This window comes from Vombatus ursinus, unplaced genomic scaffold (genome assembly GCF_900497805.2).
Source record: "Vombatus ursinus unplaced genomic scaffold, bare-nosed wombat genome assembly UNPS02014801.1, whole genome shotgun sequence".
NCBI classification, from domain to species: Eukaryota; Metazoa; Chordata; class Mammalia; order Diprotodontia; family Vombatidae; genus Vombatus; species Vombatus ursinus.
This window is the reverse complement of record NW_020954579.1, coordinates 24,799,190-24,822,539: the sequence shown is the minus strand read 5'-3', so window position 1 is coordinate 24,822,539 and position 23,350 is coordinate 24,799,190. Positions and strand designations below refer to the sequence as shown.

At 37.5% G+C, this 23,350-nt stretch overlaps 1 protein-coding gene across 1 annotated transcript in view; it reads right to left on the bottom strand.

Moving 5' to 3' along the window:
* The window catches only part of RGS9 (regulator of G protein signaling 9), a 106,040-nt gene that overhangs the window by 2,968 nt on the left and 79,722 nt on the right, over nucleotides 1–23,350 (bottom strand). The window contains exons 12-16 of the mRNA XM_027873136.1: nucleotides 19,732–19,845; nucleotides 14,729–14,844; nucleotides 11,715–11,802; nucleotides 6,477–6,615; nucleotides 1,019–1,104 (exon numbers count right to left, since the gene is read on the bottom strand). Of these exons, the coding sequence (XP_027728937.1) occupies nucleotides 1,019–1,104; nucleotides 6,477–6,615; nucleotides 11,715–11,802; nucleotides 14,729–14,844; nucleotides 19,732–19,845 (543 nt within the window). The remainder of the gene's footprint in view (nucleotides 1–1,018; nucleotides 1,105–6,476; nucleotides 6,616–11,714; nucleotides 11,803–14,728; nucleotides 14,845–19,731; nucleotides 19,846–23,350) is intronic.

The following is a 23,350-nucleotide window of genomic DNA, read 5'->3' as shown; positions in this document are numbered from 1 at the left end:
AATACTGCCCTACATACAAAAATCATCCGAGACACAAAGGGTCACAGAGCCAATGTTCTTTGCCAAAGAAGATCTCAACATCTCTGTCACACAGGCACCAAGTCATAAGTGATCTGAAGGTACTAAGTCCCTTTCCTCCTATTTTATTGACAGGGTGTGTAAAACTATCAAAGTCCTTTCTTGCTGCCCAAGGAAGAGGTTTTCCTGTCCTATGGATGCTCCTAGCCATAGGAGTCACACAAAGACTTCCTTCTTCCTCTTTTTATTACAGGCCCATTATTCTTAACAATGAAATCGAGTTTGTTTTTGTTTTTGTTTTTGAGACTCCTTTGATGTATGGCTCTGATCTCTTTTCCTCCCTCTTTGGATTGCCTGAAGATACATTCTAGTGGAGGGGTTGTCATGAGATGAACCAACTACCTGTAAATGCAAATGTATTTGCCAGCGTTCAAAAGAATTGTGTTGGCAGGGGTAGGAGAGTTGGTGGCTATTCCAAAACCCTACATCTACTTTATTCTAAGTAATTCAGCTACTACTTACAATATTAATAAAGCTTTTGGTTTCTATAGTCCCAATTCCAAAGAGTTCAAAATATTTCCCATATGTTATCAAAGAGTTCAAACTATCTCCCATATGTTATTCTAAAGAAGAACTAAAGAATTAACCAAAGAAGAAAACTAAAGAAGAATATGGAAAAATAAAGGCATATTAATTCCTAAGCAATTTGCCAATTCTTAGGAGAAAGAAAGAATATTGATTTAAATCCAATGAGTTGCTATTTTTCATGCTATGAAAATTTTGAGGTCAAAATATAACCAAATTCTTCTAAAATAGTTTCAGAGAGAGAAACTTACTGGAAGTGGTTGTTCAGGAAAATATTAATGGTAGCATGAGTTACAAAGTGTAGATCCCCTGGAGATATGCAAATATCTCAATGCCCTGTCATTCAATGGAAAGAGATACTCCCTTTTCCTCCTTTGTGCCTTTGTACACCACCAGTTAGGGCAATTCCACTTGCCTTCTCCTGGATGTCTCCTGAGGTTCAATGGCTTTAGCCAGCATTTCCTTGTAGATTGGAGACTTTAAGTATCGAGCATAAGAATCCTGGTAGGAGTAAAAGGAAAAGAATAATTATGTGAAAGAATGAGCCAAATCAAAAGGAAAGTGATTGTGATTTTCAAGCTATTTTAAGACAGAAAATAACAAAGCTAAAGAATTGTTCTCTTCCACATATGATATATAAATCTACAAACTACAAACCAGGAGGTAGTCCTCCTCAAAGAGATTTTGTCACAAGAGGGACCCCTACAGATAGCCTTCTCTACATAATGCATCCCCTAGGAAGGAAATTGCTAGAAATAAGCCCTAAACACAGTCTTCTAAGTCTTTTAACAAAAGGCCCTCACCTTTCAGGTTCAGGTTATGGGAGAAAAACAAGAAATGAGTGATAAAGGAACAATTACCAAGTTCCATTTCTCTGAATGTTTCTTAGAGCTTCAGGGAAGGCTCAGACCACTGAAGCTTAATGGTCAGGGTTTGAGACTTTATAATAAAACAAATAATAATAACAAATCATAAAGATTTTATAGGATCCTATGAATTAAGAGTGAGAAGGTACATGAGAGGCAACCTAATCTAACTCTCTCTCTCTCTCTCTCTCTCTCTCTCTCTCTCTCTCTCAGGATAGGAAGGCTAGGGGTGATTTGACCAAAGTAACATAAATAATAAGTAGCAAAGTTAGGATTCAAACCCAAGTCCTGTGACTTCCCCACCCCTACAGTATAGATCCTATACTATACTATATAGTACTGCCTTCACAATAAGGATCAAATCTCATACAACAAATTCCAAAGACCGTTCACATGATTTATGGAACTGAAATAGAGTTGTGCTAATTACTGCATGATAAACATAAAAGGTATTTGAAAAGTCACATGGGAAGTAAATATCAGAGACTGGTTCAAATCCCACCTCTAACGCTTACTATCTATGTAACCCTGGGTAAATCACTTAACCACTCTGACCCTCAGTTTCCTTATATGTAAAATGAGGGGGTTGAATTAGATGAAACGTCCCCTAAGGAAAATGAGGCAGACAGCAAGTTAAGTGACTTGTCCAGGGTCATACAACTAGGAAGTGTCTGAGGCAGGATTCAAACTCAAGTATTCCTGACTCCAAGTCCACCACTTTTTGGCCACCTAGCTGTCTACTGAGAAGGAGCTCAACTGGGGCACAGTCACTGGAGAAGGGGGTGAAGGTAAGGAAGGGATAGCAGGTACCAGGGGAAAGTGGGCCATCTGGTAAATGTTGATTATTCTTGCTAATTAGATGCTAAACTCAGTCCATTCTATGCTGCTGAAAGAGTATAAGTGCTGTCAAGGCTCTAAATTTCAATGCCCTGGAGGCAAAGCCTTAGTTGTTCATCCTCTGACCACGCTGACGTGGGATTTGCCTTAGGAAAAGAGTTGAAAGCATCTACACATTATAAAGATATTTTTTGGTTATACTTTGTGAATCCTTAATTGTAAGCCGAACTGATTCTGGTCACTAACATTAAATTATTACTCACTTTAGCTGAAAACTTGTGTGCAGATGGAATTTTTCATAAACCAAATATTTTTAATACACTAGGGACGGTTACTATTTAAAGAAATCCCGCAGTAAATCCTCTGTAAGGTGAACCTATTTAAATTTCCCTAATTTTTTTAATGGGATAGGAGAAAAACCAGTCTCATTCAGTGAAAATTTGATTGAATGTTTTAAAGGAATTAAATTGTGTTACTATAGCAAGGGGTTGGATTGGAGCATATTATTATCAGAGCATGTGCAGAGATGGACCTTTGGGGGACATTCCATGAAGCATGCATGGAACTAAGCCTGTACCTGGGCCATTTCTCAGCACAGAATTTCTTGGTACTTGGAAATTATTCAGCAATCCTTTATTAGTCCCATGGTCCCCAGATAGGGGGATGGGGAATGGGGAAGGCATTTACACTGAAATGGGAAGAATTGCAAACTCAGTAGACTTTGAGAGAAGTGACTCTGCCCCCTTTCTCTTTCTGTCTCTTTCTTCTTCTTCTTCTTCTTCTTCTTCTTCTTCTTCTTCTTCTTCTTCTTCTTCTTCTTCTTCTCTCTTTCTCTCTCTCTTTTCTCTGTCCCTCTCTGTCTCTGTCTCCCTCTCTCTCTATTCTCTGTCTCTCTCTGTCTGTTTCTCTCTTTCTTTTTCTCTTTCCCTAACTCTCTGTCAAGCATGTCAGAACTCTTCAAGCTCTCCCTCAGACATCCAGTCCGGGAAAGAGCGATTTTTTTTTCTTTTCCCCACCCTTGCAGCAATGGCAAATGCTTGCAAATGATGGTGAGCACAGGTGCTGATCTGGTCTAGACAAGCCTGAGACTGGACTTCGAACAAAGTCTCTAATTTCCTCTACTGCGATAGATATTTCTAACCTTGATGACAATCTCATGAGTTCAAGAAGTCAGAAGCTCCTGGGTCCAGGTGCTGATTACACAGCAAGAGGTGTTTGCTGCTAGTATAGTACTTTCCAGAGAAGATAACCAATAAGAGAATAAACCTTACAGTTGACCAAAAGATATAGACCTTCAGAGGGTTGGATGGACACTGAAGATGCCAGCCAGGTCAAAGTGAAATGCCTGTCTAGTAGTTTCTTAAAGTGTTTCACGTTATAATTATCAATCTCCTTTGGAGAGTATAAAATGTAATGTGTTATTATATCATGTTTTAAGTGTCAACCTAACAAATTTTTTTGTATTTTGGGCATTTTTTGTGGTAGAGGAAATAAATCACTGTGCTATATCTGATTAGCTTTGTATGTTAATTATTTTTCCAGAAGAGACTGAGTTAATCCTTTCAGGGGAGATCCTAGGCATGAGCCATGCTTATATTCTATTTAAGTAATTTGCACTGGGGATCCAGGGTGTGGGTGTAATGAACAACAAAGTCTGAGAAAAAGCCTGATGCCTTCTTTTAGTAAGGGATCACCCCCAGACTGAATCCAGTTCACATGAGCCCAAAGCCAGACCTCCTTAAGGGATAGGTCCCTGAGTCATGGGTTTTACATTATCTTCAAGCAAAATATATGTCATCAGACAAAAATATAAATAGTGCAAATAAGCAAAATGAGATAAGTTAGCAATTTTGTCAGTTACAGGAACCTAAACTATGTAATATACTGATGAATTTTTTTTTAATTTAAGTCTTTAATTTAAAAGAAGTCATTGCAGAGATGGGAAATTAAACGCATGTAGAAGGAATTGATTTCTTGAGTCCTTGATTTGAAGAAGTAACCGATTTTATATCAAGTTCCTCTTGCTTATGACTGTGAAGATTCATAGAAAAAGAAATTTCCTGCTTTATTCACAAGAAAAGAAAAAATCTGGTGTAGTTGAAAGAGTACTGGAATTAGAATAAAAAAACATGGGATCAAGTACTAGTTCTATGAATCCCTTCTTAGAATGTCTGTTGCCAGTATTCATAATTGAAGGAAATGTTAAATTACAGTTAAAGGTTAATGCAAATAAAATATAATTTTTCTTCATATCCTGAAATCTATCCACAGATCCCTTGGGAGTTCATGAACCCCAGGTTAGGAACCCCTGGACTAAATAATTTCTAAAATCATCGATTATAGATTAAGAAATTAAAGAGACCTTCAAGGTTATCTAGCACCTCATTTTGTAATTGAGGAAGCTGAGTTAAATCCCTTCTATATGTGAAATTATTCTATACATATGTCTATTTAGCAGTTCTTTCTCTGGATACAGATAGCATCTTTCTTCATATGTCCTTTATAGTTAATTTGGGTATTTATAATAGTCAAAATAACTTATTCACTCAAAGTCATTCTTAAAAAATACTAATTTTCCAAAGGTGGTAGAAGAAAAACAATTTAGAAAGGTGGTAGAAGAAAAACAATTTAAACTGCTTTAGAAAATAAACAATTAATCAGGATCAAGTAACCATAAAAGTATCAAATTGAGTGTAGGTGGCCCAAATTAGTGAAATTTTATTTAACTTGTTCAGATTTATGTTTACAAGTTCCTCTTTAAATATACAGAATTTTCTTGAAATAGGGTACACCTACTTTTTTTGGGTTGACATTTTATTCATGCCTTTTAATTTTACATTACAGTCATTTCTGGTTAGACCACTACTAAAACTACTGCCATGTTTCCCAAGCCATCTTCCCTTTTAACAAATAAAATGGTTAGGCCAACTGACTGACATAGAGATGACGACTGACTGCATATGTAGTATTCTATATCCATAGTACTCCACCTCTCCAAGGAAAACAGGAAGGAGGCACAGATATACTAGAATGTGATATAGGAAGCTTTTTTTGGAGGGGGATGTCTTTGTGCCTAGCAGGGGCCTGGCAAATATAGAAGGCACTTACATGCTCATTGAATTGAATTGTACCTTATCAGGCTGAAAGAGTAGTTTTCAAAAGGGTGTCACTTTTGGCCCTAAACAGTTTCAATACAGGAGGTCCTGGTTCGGGGTTGAGGAATTATTTGTATAGCATCTGCCTCAAACAAAATCAGACTGCTAGTCAAGCAAAATTTCCTTTTCTTTTTCAAATTCATGAATTCCCCAGCTTTTTTTTAGAAAGGAATGGGGTCCTTTGTAGACACATTTTTAAAAAATGTAATATAATAAGCATTTATCAAGCACCAACTACATGTAAGACATATGCTAGACTCTGAAAATACAAAGATTTTTTTAAAAGCACAAATATTTCCTACCCTCAAGGAGCTTACATTCCACTGGGGGATATAATATAGGATCATAAAATCGAAGGCAACTTCCAGGTTATCAAGTGACCCCTTCATTTTAAAGATGAGAAAACTGAAGTCTAGGTAAGGTATGAGATTTGCCTAACATCACACACCTGTGTGGCAGAAACAGGACATGAACCCGGATCCTCTGATTCCAAGTCCAGCACTCTTTACACTACACGACATGGTCCTCACAAGATAAATACTATAACTACAAGACAATTTGATGAGGGAGAGAATACTGACAATTGTAGAGATCAGGAAAGGCTTAACTTCTTTTGTTTTGAGGGGTGGCACCTAACTCAGCCTTGAAGGAAACTAAGATGTCTAAGATGTGGAGATGAAGAGGAAATATGTTCAAGATAAGGAAAACAGCCTATACAAAGGCATGGAGTCAGGAGATAGAATGTTGAATCCAGGGAATAGCCATCAGGACAATTAACATAGATTATAACGATGAGTGTTTATGTGCTCTTGTTCCATTCCCTCTAAGTCTAAGTTAATTTGGAAGGAAGGAAGGAAGGAAAAGAAAGAGGAAGGGAGGGAGGAAAAAAGGAAGAAAGAAAAGAAAGAAAGGAAGGAAGAAGAAAGAGAAAGAAAGGAAGGGAGGAAGAAAAAAGAGAGGAAGGGAGGAAGAAAGTAAGAAAGAAAGAAAGAGAAGGAAGGAACAAAGAACTAACCTTTTTCATGAGCATGTAGATGTGAGTTTGAGCAGCATCAAGAACATAGCGATGGGGGTGTTTCAGCCCTTTGACTGTGATGTCCATGGTTTTGCCATCTATATTAATCCACCGCCTTGCTCCTGGAGCCAGAAAAAGCCTAGGGGGGGTCAATAGGAAGTTATTAACAAGAGTTATTAAACCTTCTGAGCTAGAGTGGTTTGGGCCAAGATGGAACCTTCATCTACCAAACCTGTAGCACCAAACAGAAACTAGGCCAAGGAAACCATAATAGGTATCCAGCTTGGTCACCACTCTCTTTGCCATACTCTAGATTTATGTTTAGTCAGGGTCCTAAACAAATCTGAGCTGAACTAGTCTTACAATCACCAAAGCCTAAAAGCTCATATTTGTTTAGTCAGGGTCCTAAACACTAAACACATCTGAGCTGAACTAGTCTTAACAATCGCCAAAGCCTAAAAGCTCAGCCTAAAATCTCATGAAACACAGGTCCCTCATCAGACCTGGCACCAGTATATAAACCAGAGGGACCATTCTCTTCCCATTACCTGGTTTCCTTCAAAACTCAGCTCAAGAACCACATTATCCAGAAGGACTTTCATGTTCCTCCAAACTGCAAGGGCCTCCCTGCCCTATACACACACACACACACATACACACACACACACACACACACACTCTCACACACACACATACTTATATACATATTGTGTGTGATATATATGGATTACTTAAGCTCATAACAGAACCATAGATTTAGAGCTAGCAGTGGCTTCTATTCAAGTTGTCCCTCCATTAGACTATAAGCACCTTTAGGGCAGGGACTATTGCTTTTATCTTTGTATCTTCAATATCTAGCACTCTTTCTGATACTAAGCCTAAAAAATGCTTGCTAGTTGGCTGGCTAGAAATTCAGACAGAAGGATTCCCACCAATGAAATTCAAAACACATTTCACAAGAGTTTGTTTCCTTTTCCCCAAATAACTTCCCCACCCCTGTCCTAATGACTATCCCAGAAACATTCTTCTTTTCATGAATCCCCAAACACCTCAGAGTTTGCTTGGGCAATAAATTTATTCATAACCATGGCACCCTCATTCCACTCATCCCCCATTTTTATTTCTCAATAGACCTGCTGTTGGCCCTAACCTAGGACAAAAATAAACTGCCAGATTAATGACCAGAAGAGCTGTGGTTTTCAGCTTCTAAATATATTCTTTTAAACTGATGGAGTCTGAATGCAGATCAAAGCATACTTTTAAAAAAACTTTATTTTTCTTATTTTTTTAGTCTGTTTTCTTTCACAACATGACTAATATGAATATATAAACATATTTTAAATATAATTCTATTGATCCCTTTTGCTTTTATATCACCCTCCAATATGTCCCTCCCCCAATGTCTTCCATAGAGTCACCCCTTATAATAAAGAATAGAAAAGAGGGGTGGGAAAGAGGGGGAAATAGTCCAACAAAACTAATGAATACATTAAAAAAAAAGCCTGATTATATACAGTATTCCATACCTGTAGTCCCCCATCTCTGTCAAAAATTGGGGGGAGATAAATTTCTCACAATTCCTCTTTGGAGGCTTGGACACTTTAATTTTATAGAATTGATCTGTTCTGTGAAATTTGGATTCAAAGGGCCACACTTGAGGACCTACAGGGTCACCTGTGGCCTCAAGGCCACAAGTTCCCCATTCCTGCTTTAGACTAAGTTCATCTTGAGGGTCCTATCTCTCATCACAGGCACACAGATCCTATTCTAAGGGAGTGCTGTTCAGCAGGACCCTTCTCCCTCCAACTGAAGTGAAATATCTCCCAGTTTCCCAGATTCAATCCTCCTATTCTGCTGCCCCACCCATTCTCCTGTAGCAATCCCCACTTGCCAAGATACTCTAGGGTTCACTATCCCTCCACTGTTCACTCATGGATTTGGTATGAGTATGACACCCATCCCTTCTGTCTTCTGCCTTCTCTCTCCCATTCTGTTGGGTTTCCCATTCTAAGCTTCCATCCCACAAAAAGCATTGACAGTGATTCACTTGTATGATTTCAGGAAGTTAGTCAATGGCAGTTCAGTTCAGTCTTGCATTTTCACTTCTATTTCTTTATCGTCTTATATTTTTATTCCTTTGTTTCTGATGCCTCTTGGAGTTTTGGGTCTTTTTTTAAGCTATTAGGTCAATATTTTTCTCTCACTTTAAAAAAAAAACCTCTAAATATAGGATAATTGATTTCACTACTAATTAGTGGATAAGTAATAATTATACTTTATGGTTGTACTTACTTATTTTTATTATTTTATGTTGTTTGGGATGATGTTTGCAAGTAGAATATTCTCCTCCTATCTGATTTTTTTTAAGGACTGCCTGTCTTTTGTTGAATAACTATCTTTTTTTCATTGATGATTACACTCAGGGAGTATCATTTTGAGTTGCTTTTTCATTCGCTTCTCCAATTTCTCGTGGCTACAGAATAATCTAATTTCCTTTCCTTCATATTTTAAGGTCTTTCTCCCAGATGCTGGAAAAGTTTATTGCTTTCATTTAAGCTGTTCAATTTAGCCAATTTAGCTTTGAAGCACAGGTTGTTGTTGTGTGTGTGCACATGTGCATGCATGTGTGTATGTGTGTGTATGTGTGTGTGTATAATCCATGGATTCCTTCAATTGATGCATAGTGGTCTATATTTAGAAGTTCTGAGCAGTTTTCTGGTATTATTTCCGGCATTGTGGCATTCAGATTTTATTTTTTTTGTCATGTTCTTCTTAGAAACCTATGAACCTTAAGTTATCTCTGCATAACTTGTTTTCAAGGTCAGTCTCTTTGTCTTATATGGAAATCATAAATTCTCAACATCATTGCCTTTTGTTTTTCTTCTACCACGTTTTACTCCATTTCAGTATTTTCATGTTCTAAATCTGTTCATCTATCTTTCCACTTATTTTAAGAGATCTTTCATCATAAATTAAATATTTTTTCTATTCTTCTAAATTCTGCATGTAGAGATCTAGGTTCTGACCTGTGTTCCTTCCTAATTTCTTCTATGGGTTTCATTTTGTTTTTTACTGTAGAGTTTCTTCTTGTTGTTCTGTTCTCTCCTTGAAGAACTCAAGAGTTTTTATTTCATAAAACATTTGTTAACTTTCCTTTGTATTCTATTTGTTAAGCTAAGCTTTAAGGCGTCTTAGCCTTCTTGAATTGGGGGACATGAGTTTCTCTTGTTCTGGGTCCCTACTCTCAATAGCTTCTTAAATGACAGGACTGTCCCCAGGCCAGCTTCCATCCCCTTTTCATCATGAGGACAGACTGCAGTGAGTGGGGGCACTATGGAACAAGAGTAAAATATCTTTACTGGTAGGTGGGCTTTGCAAAATCCTCTTAGTTAATTTATGCTTCTGCCACTTGGAAGTTGATTGGGGAAGGGTACTGAGTATTTTAAGTATTAGAGTCCTTTGGTGTTGATCCATAATGATGTTGCCACGTGGGGTGTCTTCTTTCTCCTGTTGATGTAGTTGCAATTAATCTAATATGGTACAAAGTTCCTTTTTCTGGCAGAAATCTGGGAAACAATTTTTACAGCCAGTGTCTCTGATAAAGGCCTCATTTCTAAAATATGTAGAGAATTGAGTCAAATTTATAAGAATACAAGTCATTCCCCAATTAATAAATGGTCAAAGGATTTGAACAGGCAGTTTTTAGATGAAGAAATAAAAGCTATCTATAATCATCTGGAAAAATGCTCTAAATCACTATTGATTAGGGAAATGTGAATTAAAACAACTCTGAGGTACCACATCACACCTACCAGATTGGCTAACATGACAAAACAGGAAAATGATAAATGTTGGAGAAAATGTGGGGAAATTAGAACACTAATGCATTGTTGGTGGAAGCAATGTGGAACTATGCCCAAAGGTCAACCAAATTGTGCATACCCTTTGATCCAGCAATACCACAACTAGGTCTGTATTTCAAAGAGATCATAAAAAAGGGAAAAGGACCTACATATACAAAAATACTTATAGCAGCTCTTTTTGTGGTGGGCAAAATTAGAAATTGAGGGGATATCCATCAACTGGGGAATGGCTGAACAAGTTGTGATATATGAATGTAATGGAATACTATTGTTCCATAAGAAATGGTGAGCAGGCAGATTTCAGAAAAACCTGGAAAGACTTCCATGAACTGATGCTGAATGAAGTGAGCAGAACCAAGAGAACATTGTACACAGCAATAGCAGCACTGTACAATGACTGACTTTTTTAGACTTAGTTCTTCTGAGCAATGCAATGATCTAAGACAATTCCAAAAGACTCTTGATAGAAAATGCTATCTACATCTAGAAAAAAAAAACTATGGAATCTGAATGCAGATGAAAGCATACTATTTTCTCCCTTTTTTTTCTTTTTCATGGTTTTTCCCTTTTGTTCTGATTCTTCTTTCACAATATGACTAATGTGGAAATATGTTTGATATGATTGTACATGTATAGCCTATATCAGATTGCATGTCATCTTGGGGCAGGGAGAGGGGAAGAAAGGGGGGAAATTTTAGGACTCAAAATCTCATAAAAGTGAATTTTGAAAACTAAAAATAAATACTTTTTTAAAAAATAAAAATAAAATATGTGGTCAAGAGAATGCTAGGAAGGTTAAAAAATAAGTTCTTTTTTCTGGAGGGTCATAGAGCTGAAGTGGTGTAGAGAAAATATCTAATCTGTCATCTTTACTGGTCTTAAATATTTTCTTATTGAGAAAGAAGTTACAGAGACCTCTTAGACTATCTTCAGAGAAACCCCAGAAAACAAATATCCCAAGAAGGGTTGAAACATTTGAATTACCAGGGTCAAATCTCACCTTAATTGACAAGAGAAACATGCAAAGCCCAGCACTCATGCATACAAACCACACACACACACACACACTCTTCTTTACTGACACAAACACAAACACAACTGGGGAGATGAGCTTTTGATTTCTGGTCTTCCATTGTGTACTCCTGCTTTAGATAGACAAGGAGTCCAAAGACATTACAAATTTTCCCGAGTCAGCAAAAGCATGGTCTCCATGGTTTCTTGCTAATGCATGTGACCATAACTAATTTGTAGGCAATACAACTTCACACAACTCAGATTTGCTCGGCTATTCACAAAAGGATGGTAATGCACAGGGTGGTAGAAGAAGAGGCTGAGGGAAAGATTTTCACAAAACATCAATCTTTCCAATGCTCACTTGTAAATTTCCTGGGCCTTCTCTTTGACCTTGGACTGATCTCCATACTTCAAATCTTCACAAGCTTCCCAGAATCCCAGATTCTCCCCTGAAGAAGTTAAGAGGAACCAGACAGACAAGAATCAAAAGAGAAGTGAGTTGCAGGAGAGGAGAAGAAAAAAGGAATAGGACAGCAAAGGGTGATCAAAATTTCATTCATTATTTACTACCTCCTTATAAATTCATTGGGCTGCTACTTGCTTTCTGAATTCTGCAAAACACTCCTGTCTTCAAATGGTTCATAGTGAATAATTACCCTGGGCTTAGTGCCAGGCTTTCCATCTATTGAAGTACACAGATCAAATCCCATTACAACAAATTCCATGAGATCATCTGCTGTTCCTTTATTGTATTAGAATTTGATTGTGGCAAATACTGTTTGAAACAAGCTGACCTATAACTAGGGATTAGAAATCTTTTTTTTTAAATTTAAATTGAACTAATCTGCCATTTTTGGCAGATTATAATAGAATTTATCATCATGAGTTATTCCAAGGGAAGTATTTGTGAACGTGCATGCATGCCTCTGTGTGTGTGTGTGTGTGTGTGTGTGTGTGTGTGTGTCCAATTTCCCCAATTGGATTTAGGCAAGAACAGTACCATCTATGTCTTTTGTAACATCCCCCTCCCTCCTCATCCAATATGCACAGAATGCAGAATAAAAGCTTGACTTAATAGTTTTGATGAATTCACTGACAGAGTAATTAACATCCAACTAAGTGACTTTTTGCAGAGCCAAACTACTTTAACTTGATGGGAGGGAAGGATCAGTACATTTTTGGAGAAAGACACAGAAAGCAGAACTCCCAACAATCCTTCAGTTCTTCCTCAACCAAGATAGTGCCTCATCACACTTTGGTGTACTACAAAGAAGTCCATGAGCTTCCTTATCTTGACATTCTTCCGTTTAAAAGTAAGGTGGAGAGTAAAGGGAGAATTACTTGGCAGGTGTGGTTACTATTTATTTTTTATTCATTATTATATAAATATATAATTATATTTTATATATAATATAATATATGACAATATAAGTTATATAATATATCATAATATAATGTTTGCATATTGATGTATTATTATACAATATATTATTTATATATCATATAATTGTTTATTAATTTATTATTATATAAATAATGTGGTAATAGGAGTACAAAATAGAGGGTGATGGGTATGGGTTAGAAGATGGCAGGAAGGTCCCTCTTCATCCCTCGGTATGTAGGCAAGTTCTTGGACATGTCACAGATAGAATAAAAAAAGATGGCAAACACTAGACTAGTTGGCAGTTGAAGGATGAATGCAACCCAGGATTCCAAAAAGAAATACACCCTGTTCAGTAGAAGCTACAGGAAGGCAAAATTTTAGAAGGAAAGGATCTTAGAGATAATCTAGGCCAGTCCCCAATACCATGCACACTACTAATTAGGATATTGATTGTCATTGTGTGGGAACCAGTCAGTAAAAACCTAGCTGGTGAACATGACTATATTAGATTAAGTACAATAGAAATGAACTATCTTCTTGTATGGGGGAGGCAATTAGATAAGGTAGGTTAGGTTAAGTTGGAGAACTAACAGTTTATTTGCCTAATCCACACCTGAAGCCTACATATTGCCTAAAGGAGGGGATAGGCAACAGAGAGGAAGAAATGACAGAAGGATTGTTACAGAGAATTCTTTTTATAGTTAATAGAACTGTGGGTGTGATATATACCACGGGTGAATTGTCAGCAGCTGTATTTTGATACTTGGACCACTAGATGGAGCCGTACTCATCTGGCCACTTGGTTCTCCGTGGAAATGAATGCACTTCTCTCGGTCTGGGTTTTATCACTATAATTAGGCTGCATTACAGAGAAGGATTTTTAACAAACCATATCATAAAATAATATTCTACAAGAAGCTGTCAGACAGGTTATTGGTATGTCAATGAGAATTAGCTAATGGATCCTACAGAGGAGTAACAGAATCTCAGTTGAAAGGGAAATACGGGCCATGCAGTTGCTCTCATGTAGGTAACTTGAGTATCAGACCTCAAACAAATAGCTCTCCCTGAGAGGTGAGTTTGGGAACGGGGAATGATGAGGAGATAACGTCCAAGTAAGCTCACACAACCAGTTTGACTCTGCCCAAGGAAGGAGGGGATTTGTGTATGCATGTGTGCGTGTGTGTGTGCGTGTGTGTACGTGTGTGTGTGTGCGTGGTGTTTTTGCCCTCTGACATAGCTTCCTGATTTGGCCAGCTATTTCTCAGACATCATTTCATGTTTATGAATGCATGAGTGGACAACTTAAGGAGACTTTTATTTTTCCTGAGAATGGACATCAAAGTTGATCCTGCCCAGGCAGGACAAATAGCGTATGACAAAGAAAAAAAAAAAAACAAAAACAATAGCTAAAGGGAATCAGGAAGTGGGACATTAAAGTCATTCACACACTTCGCTTTTCCATCCATTCCCCTTCTATGTTTGTCTCAGAATTTATGTTTAAGAAGAGTGAAAAAAAACCTCAAGGATATGCGTCACTGTAGAGTACTTCGCCTGATGAGTGACAAGGCAGGGAGGATGTGGGCAAAGGAAAAAGGTGGAAGAAGTACTGGGACTTGTGGCCAAAGTTAACTCCACCTCTGGCACTTGCTAACTATGTAACCATGACTCACTTACCCTCTCTGAGCCTCAGTTTCCTCATCTGTAAATTGTAGGTAATAATTCCTACAGTACCTATCCTGTTGTGAACTTCAAATGAGACAAATTATTATAAAATACTCACAAACTTAAAAGCCTTATATAAATGTCAGCTATTAGCAGGATTGGCAAGTATTTCTGAAAGCTTTAAAAAGAAGTAGTTATAGAGTGAGCACAAAACAAATAAAACTGTGAGAACATCCAGAAAAGTGCCTTTCCTGAGAACCTCCCAAGATTCATAAAAAAGAGGCATAAAAAAGAGGGTGTATAAGGCAGATTAAAGTTAGACATACCACTGAACTCTTTCCTCAGAAAAAACTGGAAGCTCTGTCGTCCCTTGGGATCTCGGATCAGTTCGCTGAAGTTAAAGGCCCAACGTTCCACCCTCATTTTGGTTGGGATGTCCACCCTGAAGGAGGAGGGAGGACACCTACATCACATATACATACAGACTCAGAAAAAGAAGGTGCTATAGCATGAACTTGGGATGCTCTCTCCTCCCCTACCCCACCCCCCACCAACCTTCATGGAAGAGCAAAAACAGGATGGGATAGTGAAAATCATGCTGAAGCAGAAGTTAAAGGACTAGAATCCAAACCCTGCCTTTGTTGCTTGCTACCCACAAGACCTCAGGCAAGTCACAACCTCTCTGGGACTCAGTTTCTTCTTCTGGAAAATGGCAGTTGAACTAGATTATCTCTAAGGGCCACTCCATTTCTAAATCAATCGTCTTATGATCTCTAGTCCTAAAGAAAGGTTCTCCTTGTCCCAAAATAAATGTGACCTGAAAGAATAAGAACTTGAAGGGGCAGTTAGGTGGTGCAGTGGATAGAGCTCTGGCCTTGGAGTCAGGAGGACTTGAGTTCAAATCCAGCCTCAGGTACTTGACACTTACTAGCTGTGTGGCCCTGGGCAAGTCACTTAATCCCGACTGCCTCACCAAAAAGCAAAAATAAATAAATAAGAACCTGAAAGCAAGTGGTGGCATTAACATACAGTGTCTCACACACCTCTATAAATTTTTACCCAGTCTTAATGGGTAGAGATGTGTGAAACACTGTATGCTAGCTAGAGGTGTGTGAGACACGTATGCCAATGTTCTCTGGTCACTGTTCTCTGGCCATTCACAGCTTCATCAAATACTGCTTCCAGCTTTTCCATATCTGTCCCCCCAGAGTTGTATGGACCTTATCCTCAGTCTCTCCATGAAGATCACTATCACTTAAGTCTCTCTACTCCTAGAAGCTAGGGACTCAATGCTGAACTAAGCAGTCATGGATTACCATCCTCAATCACCCTTATCCTAGAACAGGAGTGGGGAACCTGTGGCCTCAATGCCACATGTGGCCCTCTAGGTCCCCAAGTGCGACATTAAAGACGTTAATACACTTAGTTTTTCCATCCATTCCCCTTCTATATTTGTCTCAGAATTTATGTTTAAGAAGAAAGAAAAAACTTCAAGGACTATGTCACAGTACAGTCCTTCGCCTGATGAGTGACAAGGCAGGGGAGGAATATTAAGTCCCTTTAATGAAAGGATTTATTCTGTAAAACTTGGACTCAGTCAAAAGGCACTTGAAGACCTTGAGGTCACTTGTGGCCTCAAGGATGCAGGTTTCCCACCCTTGTCCTAGAATTTTTCAAATACCTTGCAAATGGCTTTTTTCCCCTTTTCTTTCTTTCTTTATTTTTAATTTATGGAATAAAACAAGCATTTCCATAACATAGTATAATAAAAAAGATGATTGCACAAGAAACTGCAAATCTATTATGTACAACTTGTTATTCCTTTGGTAGGTTACAAAGTTGAATCTCCAAGGAACCAAAGTCTTACCCTGGTGCCTAGGAGAAATGGGAGGGAATCTGCATCCCAGGTCAGATATGCACATTTCCTTTGGGGTGTTTCAGCGTTTCTGTTGTCTCTCAGCACTTTGTTAACAGCATGCTCAAGAATTACTTTGATCAATTTATGTTCCCCTACCTAGAAGATATTTTTTTTATTTTCCCCCCAAGCAATTGCAGATGGTGGCCAACACTGAGTCAACTTGCACCAAAGGCAAATGTTCAATTGAATCCAGTTCAAGAAATAGTTATTAAGCACCTATTATGTGCAATGTGCAAGTGCTAGACACTTGAAGCACAAAAATAAAAATCACCACAGCCCCTAGGAATTCCTCAGGTTCTGCAATTTCAACTTGTGCTTTTATCAATGGGTTTTCCAAAAAATGTACTGCCTGTTATGGCTCTGTTGAGTAAGGTGGGCATTTTCCCATCTACTTCACCTACCCCCAAAAGCCTCACTCAACTGAAAGCAAACAATTTGGCCAGCCTGATGTCACATAGCCATTTATTGTGGAGGCAGATGATGTCATCATGTCCCAGTTAAAAGCTCTATGAACACAGCTTCTATTCCCATCAACTAACCACTACTGAAATAACGTCTAGCACAGAGAGCTTTCACAACACAATTTGCTTTTGATGGCTGAAGAGCTCAGGAGGTGCACAATACATTGTCCATCATGGAGAGCCCTTAGGAGACTGAAACATCTGGCATCAAAGAATCTCTGAGTTCGTAAGATTTAGGAGTAGAAGAGATTTGGGAAATTATCTAGACCAATCCCCTCATTTTGCATAAGAGGAAAATGAGTGTGCAAGGATCTCAGAAATCATCTTGTTTAATCTCTACAAAAATCATGAATCCCATCTATAAATACCATCACTAAAAAGTGCTCAACTGGGCTTTGAGGTACCTACAACAAGTAGGCCTTTATTTTCACATACTAATTTCCACACCAGTCTCTCACTGATGATTCACGTTGATGTCTAAGGATTTGTTTGTTTGTCTTTCCTAACCAGTATAAAATCTATTTATAAATGTCTTGTCCTCCTATAAGGTCACAAGCTCCTTAGAAACAGAAACCATTTCATCTTTGTAGCCCCATTGCTTAGCATGGTATATTATAAGTAGTAGACACTCAAAGGAGGCAACTAGATGGGGCAGCGGATAGAGCACCAGGCCTGGGTCAAGAAGACTCATCTTCCTGAATTCAAATCTGGCCTCAGAAACTTACTAGCTGTATGACCCGGGGGAAGTCACTTAACCCTGTTTGCCTCAGTTCATCATCTGTAAAATGAGCTGAAGAAGGAAATGGCAAACCACTCCAGTAGCTTTGCCAAGAAAACCCCACAGGGGATCATGAAGAATGGGACACAACTAAAATGACTAAATAACAAAGACACTTAATAGATATTTGATGCACTGGTGTTTGTCTCTATTCCATTTCCTTCAAAACGCAACTCAATTCTCTGCTAAAAGGGATAATAGTGCTGCATGGGGGGAGAAGGAGGAGTATGGGGGAAATTACAGAGATATAAAAACAAAATATATTAATAAAAATCTATATTTTTAAAAGATTAAACTTAATTATCTCCTAAATGAAGCCTTTTCTGATCCCTCCATCTTCTAGGGCCATTCCTCTCAAAATAGCTTATATTTAGCTACTTTATTTTTATTCTCTTTATATTTATTCTGTATATAATTATATATGTCTTTGTTGTTTCCCCCACTAGGATATAAATGCCTTGAGAGTAAGGACTGTTTCTTTCTTTATACCCAGCAGCTAACACACACATTGGCACACTGTTGTTGTTGTTGTTCAGTTGTGTCCAACTCTTCATGACCCCTAGTGGGGGTTTTCTTGGCAGAGATACTGGAGTGCTTTGCCATTTCCTTCTCCAACTCATTTTAGAGATGAGGAAACTGAGATGAACAGGGGTAAGCGATTTGTCCAGGGTCACACAGGTAGTGAATGCCTGAGACCAGATTTAGGTGCTTAATAAATATTTGTTGATTGATCAATTGATTCCCTTCCCTTCCATATCTTTACCATTATGTGAAGCTACAGGTTAGTAAGATCATAGGACCTAGAGTTAGAAGGAACCTCCTAGGCCATGTAATCCAATCTCCTCGTTTTATCTATTAGGAAGCTGAAGACTGAAGAGGTTAAGTAAGTGACTTAGTCACACAGACAGAATCACAAGCAGGATTTGAACCCAGGACATTTAACTCCAGAGCTAATGCTCTTTCTGCTATACCCTACTGCCTCTTCAATGGATGCTGCATAATAATAATAATTATAATAATATTATAATATAATACATCATGTATATATTGATTAGACCTAGGATTTTATCCATGTAACAAACTTTTAGCATGGAAATTCCCTCCACCAATGCATATTGACAATTGCACTGTGATTTATAGTCTTAGCAATTTACCTGAGGCACTATGTGGTTAAGTGACTTGGCCAGAATCACACAGCCAATATGTGTCAAAATGAATATATATTGAGCCTGGGTATATCTGATTCCAAAGCTGGCTTTCTGTCTACACCACATTGCCATTCAATAATGTATATAATCACAGTGATGTGATAATAAACACAAATCATACTGATTTTAAACTAAATTTTAAAATAACAATATTAGAAAATATAATAGAAAATAATATTAGAAATATAGAAATTAGAAATATAATATTAATAGAAAATAATTAGAAATATAGAAATATTGGATATATAGATAATAAAAATATTCAAAATATAGAAATTAGAAATATAATATTAATAGAAAATAATTAGAAAATAATAATAGAACCATACTAATTTTTAAAATAATAATTGAACCACAATAATTACCAGTGTGATCTTGCCCGAGTCACAACTTTTCTGGGGCATAGTTTCCCCATCTACAAAATGAGTGGCATGACTTCTAGTTCTAAATCTATGAAACTATGAACCCAATAAATTGATTAGTAAAATTACTCAAACAAGGCAGTCCCTGACTTTCAGAAGCTTATAGTCTAGACCTTGGTTCCCAAACTGTGCACCCTGGTGCCCTTGGGTGGGTAGCAAACTCGCAGTGACATCAAGGGATATTTTAAATTTTCAACCTAACTACCCAATAAACAGAACTGTTAGTATTTCTTTTGGCTTAGGGGCTCAATGAAAATGTTACTGAGCCACTAAGTGAATTATTACCGAAGAAAGCTTGAGAACCTCTGGTTAATAATATATAAAATAGGGGCAGCTAAGTGGTGCAGTGGATAGAGCACTGACCCTGGAGTCAAACCGAATTTTAATCTGAGTTCAAATCCGGCCTCAGACACTTGACACTTACTAGCTGTATGACCCTGGGCAAGTCACTTAACCTGACTGGCTTGCAAACAATAATAATAATAATATATAAAGTACACACAAATATTTGGGTTTTGTTTTTCGAAATGTCTGGTACATACAATTTGGCATTTAGTTCCCAGAACTGAGTATCATCCGTTATCCAAGGGTTGCTAGGGAGACATCCCGACATGATGGGATCATTGGAAGAGAACTGTTCACTGTACTTCACAATGCTGAAAAGAAAATGAAAAGAAAATTGATCAATCCAGTGACCCATCTTGACTCCAGGAAATCAGTAGTGAAACATCTCTCCCTCCTCTCAGCGGAGTTGGTGGACTATAGGTATGGAATGAAGCATATATCAGAGCAGTTATGACTGATGTGCTGGTTTATTTTGCTTAACTATTCTTCTTTATTCCTAGAGAGGGTTCTATTGGCCAAAAGGCAAGTGGAAGGAGGTTAACTGAGGAGATGACATTGATGTAAAGAAAGCAACAGTAAGCCCCTCCCCTTCCTTTTTTTAATTTTTTTTTTGGGGGGTGAGGCAATCAGGGTTAAGTGACTTGCCCAGGGTCACACAGCTAGTAAGTCTCAAGTGCCTGAGGCTGGATTTTGAACTCAGGTCCTCCTGACTCCGAGACCCAAGCTCTGTCCACTGTGCCACCTAGCTGCCCCTAAAACCCTTATTTTTTTTAAGTATTATATTTTTTAAAAAGAAAATAAACATTTTCCTAGAAGCTCACCATTCAAGTGACTGCATCAATATTCTGTCAAAGTGTTAGGTTACCATGAATAAAATACTCCATCTCTCTCCAGGCATTTTCTCTGGCTGTTCCCTATGCCTAGAATGACCTCCCTCCTCAGCTGCACCTACAGACTTCCTTGGCTTCCTTTAAGTATCAACTAAAATCCCTTTTTTTTACTGTAAGCCTTTCTTAACCCCTCTTAATTTTTATCCCTTCCCACTGTTATTTCCTATTTATCCTGTAAATAACTTGCTTTGCATGTATTTCTTTTGTGTGTTATCTCCTCCATTAGATTGTAAGGTCTCTGAGGGCAAGGTCTGTCTTTTGTCTTTTTTTATATCCCCAACTCTTAGCACAGTGCTTTGCATGCAGTAGGCACTTAATAAATGTTTATTGATTGATTGCTTCTCTTTCACCTTTATCAACACAAACTCACAATAAGACTGTAATAGATCTGGGGACTGGTGACTGGGTTTCCCAATTGGTTAAAAGTCAGAGGTATGCTGTATTCAGCTGGAGTTGTTTCTTGAAAGCCAGCTGTGAAAATTTCACTGAGAGCATTTACAATTCAGAAATTGGTGAATACTACAAATCAGATCTTGATGCATTGTTTTAGTTGTTTAAACTTAAGACGTGAGGTGGAGAATATTACTGATGCAGATTAAACTTACAAGTATGTCATGGGTACCTTTTTTTTTCAGAACCACTTGTTAAACATTTACCAATACACCTTAAAGCACCATACTAAGGAAGTTGAAATCATCTTTTTAAGGGTCAGTAAACTTTGCACAAAGAACTTTCCTCTATGGTCATGGATGATAGCCCTGACCAAGCCAACTGCCTGGAAAATGTCTACCAACGGTCAAAAAAACTAAGATCTAAGAAGGCTTGATCCCAATCTACTCTGAAGTTGATATACACTGGGTCAAATCATTACAAGTGTCCTCTCTAAAGCAGGCTACAGTGTTGGTAACACAGAAATTATTGTGCGGTTATAAAGTCCTTGTCTGACTTTAAACTTTAGTTGTATATAAGTTAGAAGCATATGGTAAAGGACATACAAAAGCTAAGACTTTAAAGTTTTAAAGGAATAGAGCTTGATTGCTTTTAACTTTCAATATAACTGTCCCCACTTGTGATGCATTTTTCAAACCGATTTTCATTTGCTTCTCAGTAATTCCATGAATTGTTTTTGTGAAAAGAAATGAAAACTAATTAATCCTAAATTGACAACACTAATACATACCAATTTTAAGAATCCATCTTTTATATGATCATGATGGAACATGATTGTGTTCTAAGAAATGACAAGGAAGATGATTTCAGAAAACCTAGGAAGACAGATGAACTGATGCAAAGTGAAGTGAGCAGAACCAGAATAACATTGTACACAGTAGCACCAATATTGTAACAATGATCAACTGTGAAAGACTTAGCTACTCTGGTCAATACAATGACCCATGACAATTCCAAAGGACTCATGATGAAAAATGCTATCCACCCCTAGAGAGAGAAGTGATAAACTCTGAGTGCAGATGAGAGCATATTTTTTTCAATTTCTTTATTTTTCTTGCTTTTTTCCAATATGGCTAATATGGAAATATGTTTCACATGATCACATGTATAACAGATATATTGCTTGTCTTCTCAATGGATGGGGAAGGGAGAAAATTTGGAGCTCAAAATTTTTAAAAAATTGTTGTCCAAAAATATACATTTTTTTAAAATAAGCATCTACCTTTTATATGACAGTGTGCTTCCATCACTTCTATAGCTAAGGTTATTAAAGTTTAAAGTTGCACACAGACTTTATAACCAACCTACATAGTTTCCTTTCATAAAAATATTTTCCTCCCTTCTCTTCCCTTTTCTTCCATCCTATAGTATTAAATAGTAGTACTGACTGAACCCTTAAACACAGTTGGTTCAGTGCCACATAAGGGGACTCACCTTAACTGCAACCTTGGTTGTTTAGACAAATGAGAAGGCTAATTATATTACCATTTCTGGTAGCAATTCCTAGCACAGTAGTAGGAATAGTGTGGGAGTTCAATAAAATCCTGTTGAATGAGTAAACTTGCTATGTTCTGATTTCAGTTCCTGCCCATGACAAATACACCACTGAAATATCAGCTAGAGGATAGCTTGTTTCTTGGTCTGGTGGTCTGAAGTCCTTTGAATTTGCCAAGTATTATAAGGAATGAGCTTATTATCTGCAAAGCAGAGGAGAAGGTGATGAGCCACCCTCCCACACCAGTCCCTTTAGCAAATATTTTATATGTATTTTTAAACATTTTCCTCCCTTGGAAAAAATAAGTCTCTCATATTTGAAATTAACAGCAGGCTCAACTTTTTTTTTCCATTCCTTTTTATAGGAATATTTCCTTATATGTACAAAGAATAGAGGGAAAAAGAGGGCTGTATAAGAAAACTTTAATCTTTATTATGCATAGTTTGGGATTAGGTTTGGGTATTTTTTTTTCTGTAGGGATGTATATTTCAAATATAATATGGTAGTTTTAACATTGCCTTGCTTATCCTCTTCTGAACTTCCTTCTGCCCACCTCTCTTTATTTTTTAATGATTTCTTGACATGCTTTTCTTTCTTTTCTTCCCTTTTTTTGTATCACTATGACATATATACAGACTGCTCCTCCATTCCTACAGTGTTGGGCATATAACTTGAGATGAACAATAACTTTGATGTGGTTTCATTTTGTGACAGCAATGGTCACGTATATGTGTTTCTGCGGATACCAGACTGACGCAGGAATTTGACCTTGATCAGATGAAACCAAATTAAGCTTATTTCTCCATTTTTAATTAGTTCTCTATCATTTAAGTACTGAGAAGCCAGTCTGAGTTAACTCCAGCACATCCCCTACTTAAATGCCATTGAAGATCTTATTAATTATTAGCTATAATCCAGGTTAGATTTGGAAAAATGAACTGCTCAAAAGTACAAAATGTGGTAAGTGTATTTTCATGATGA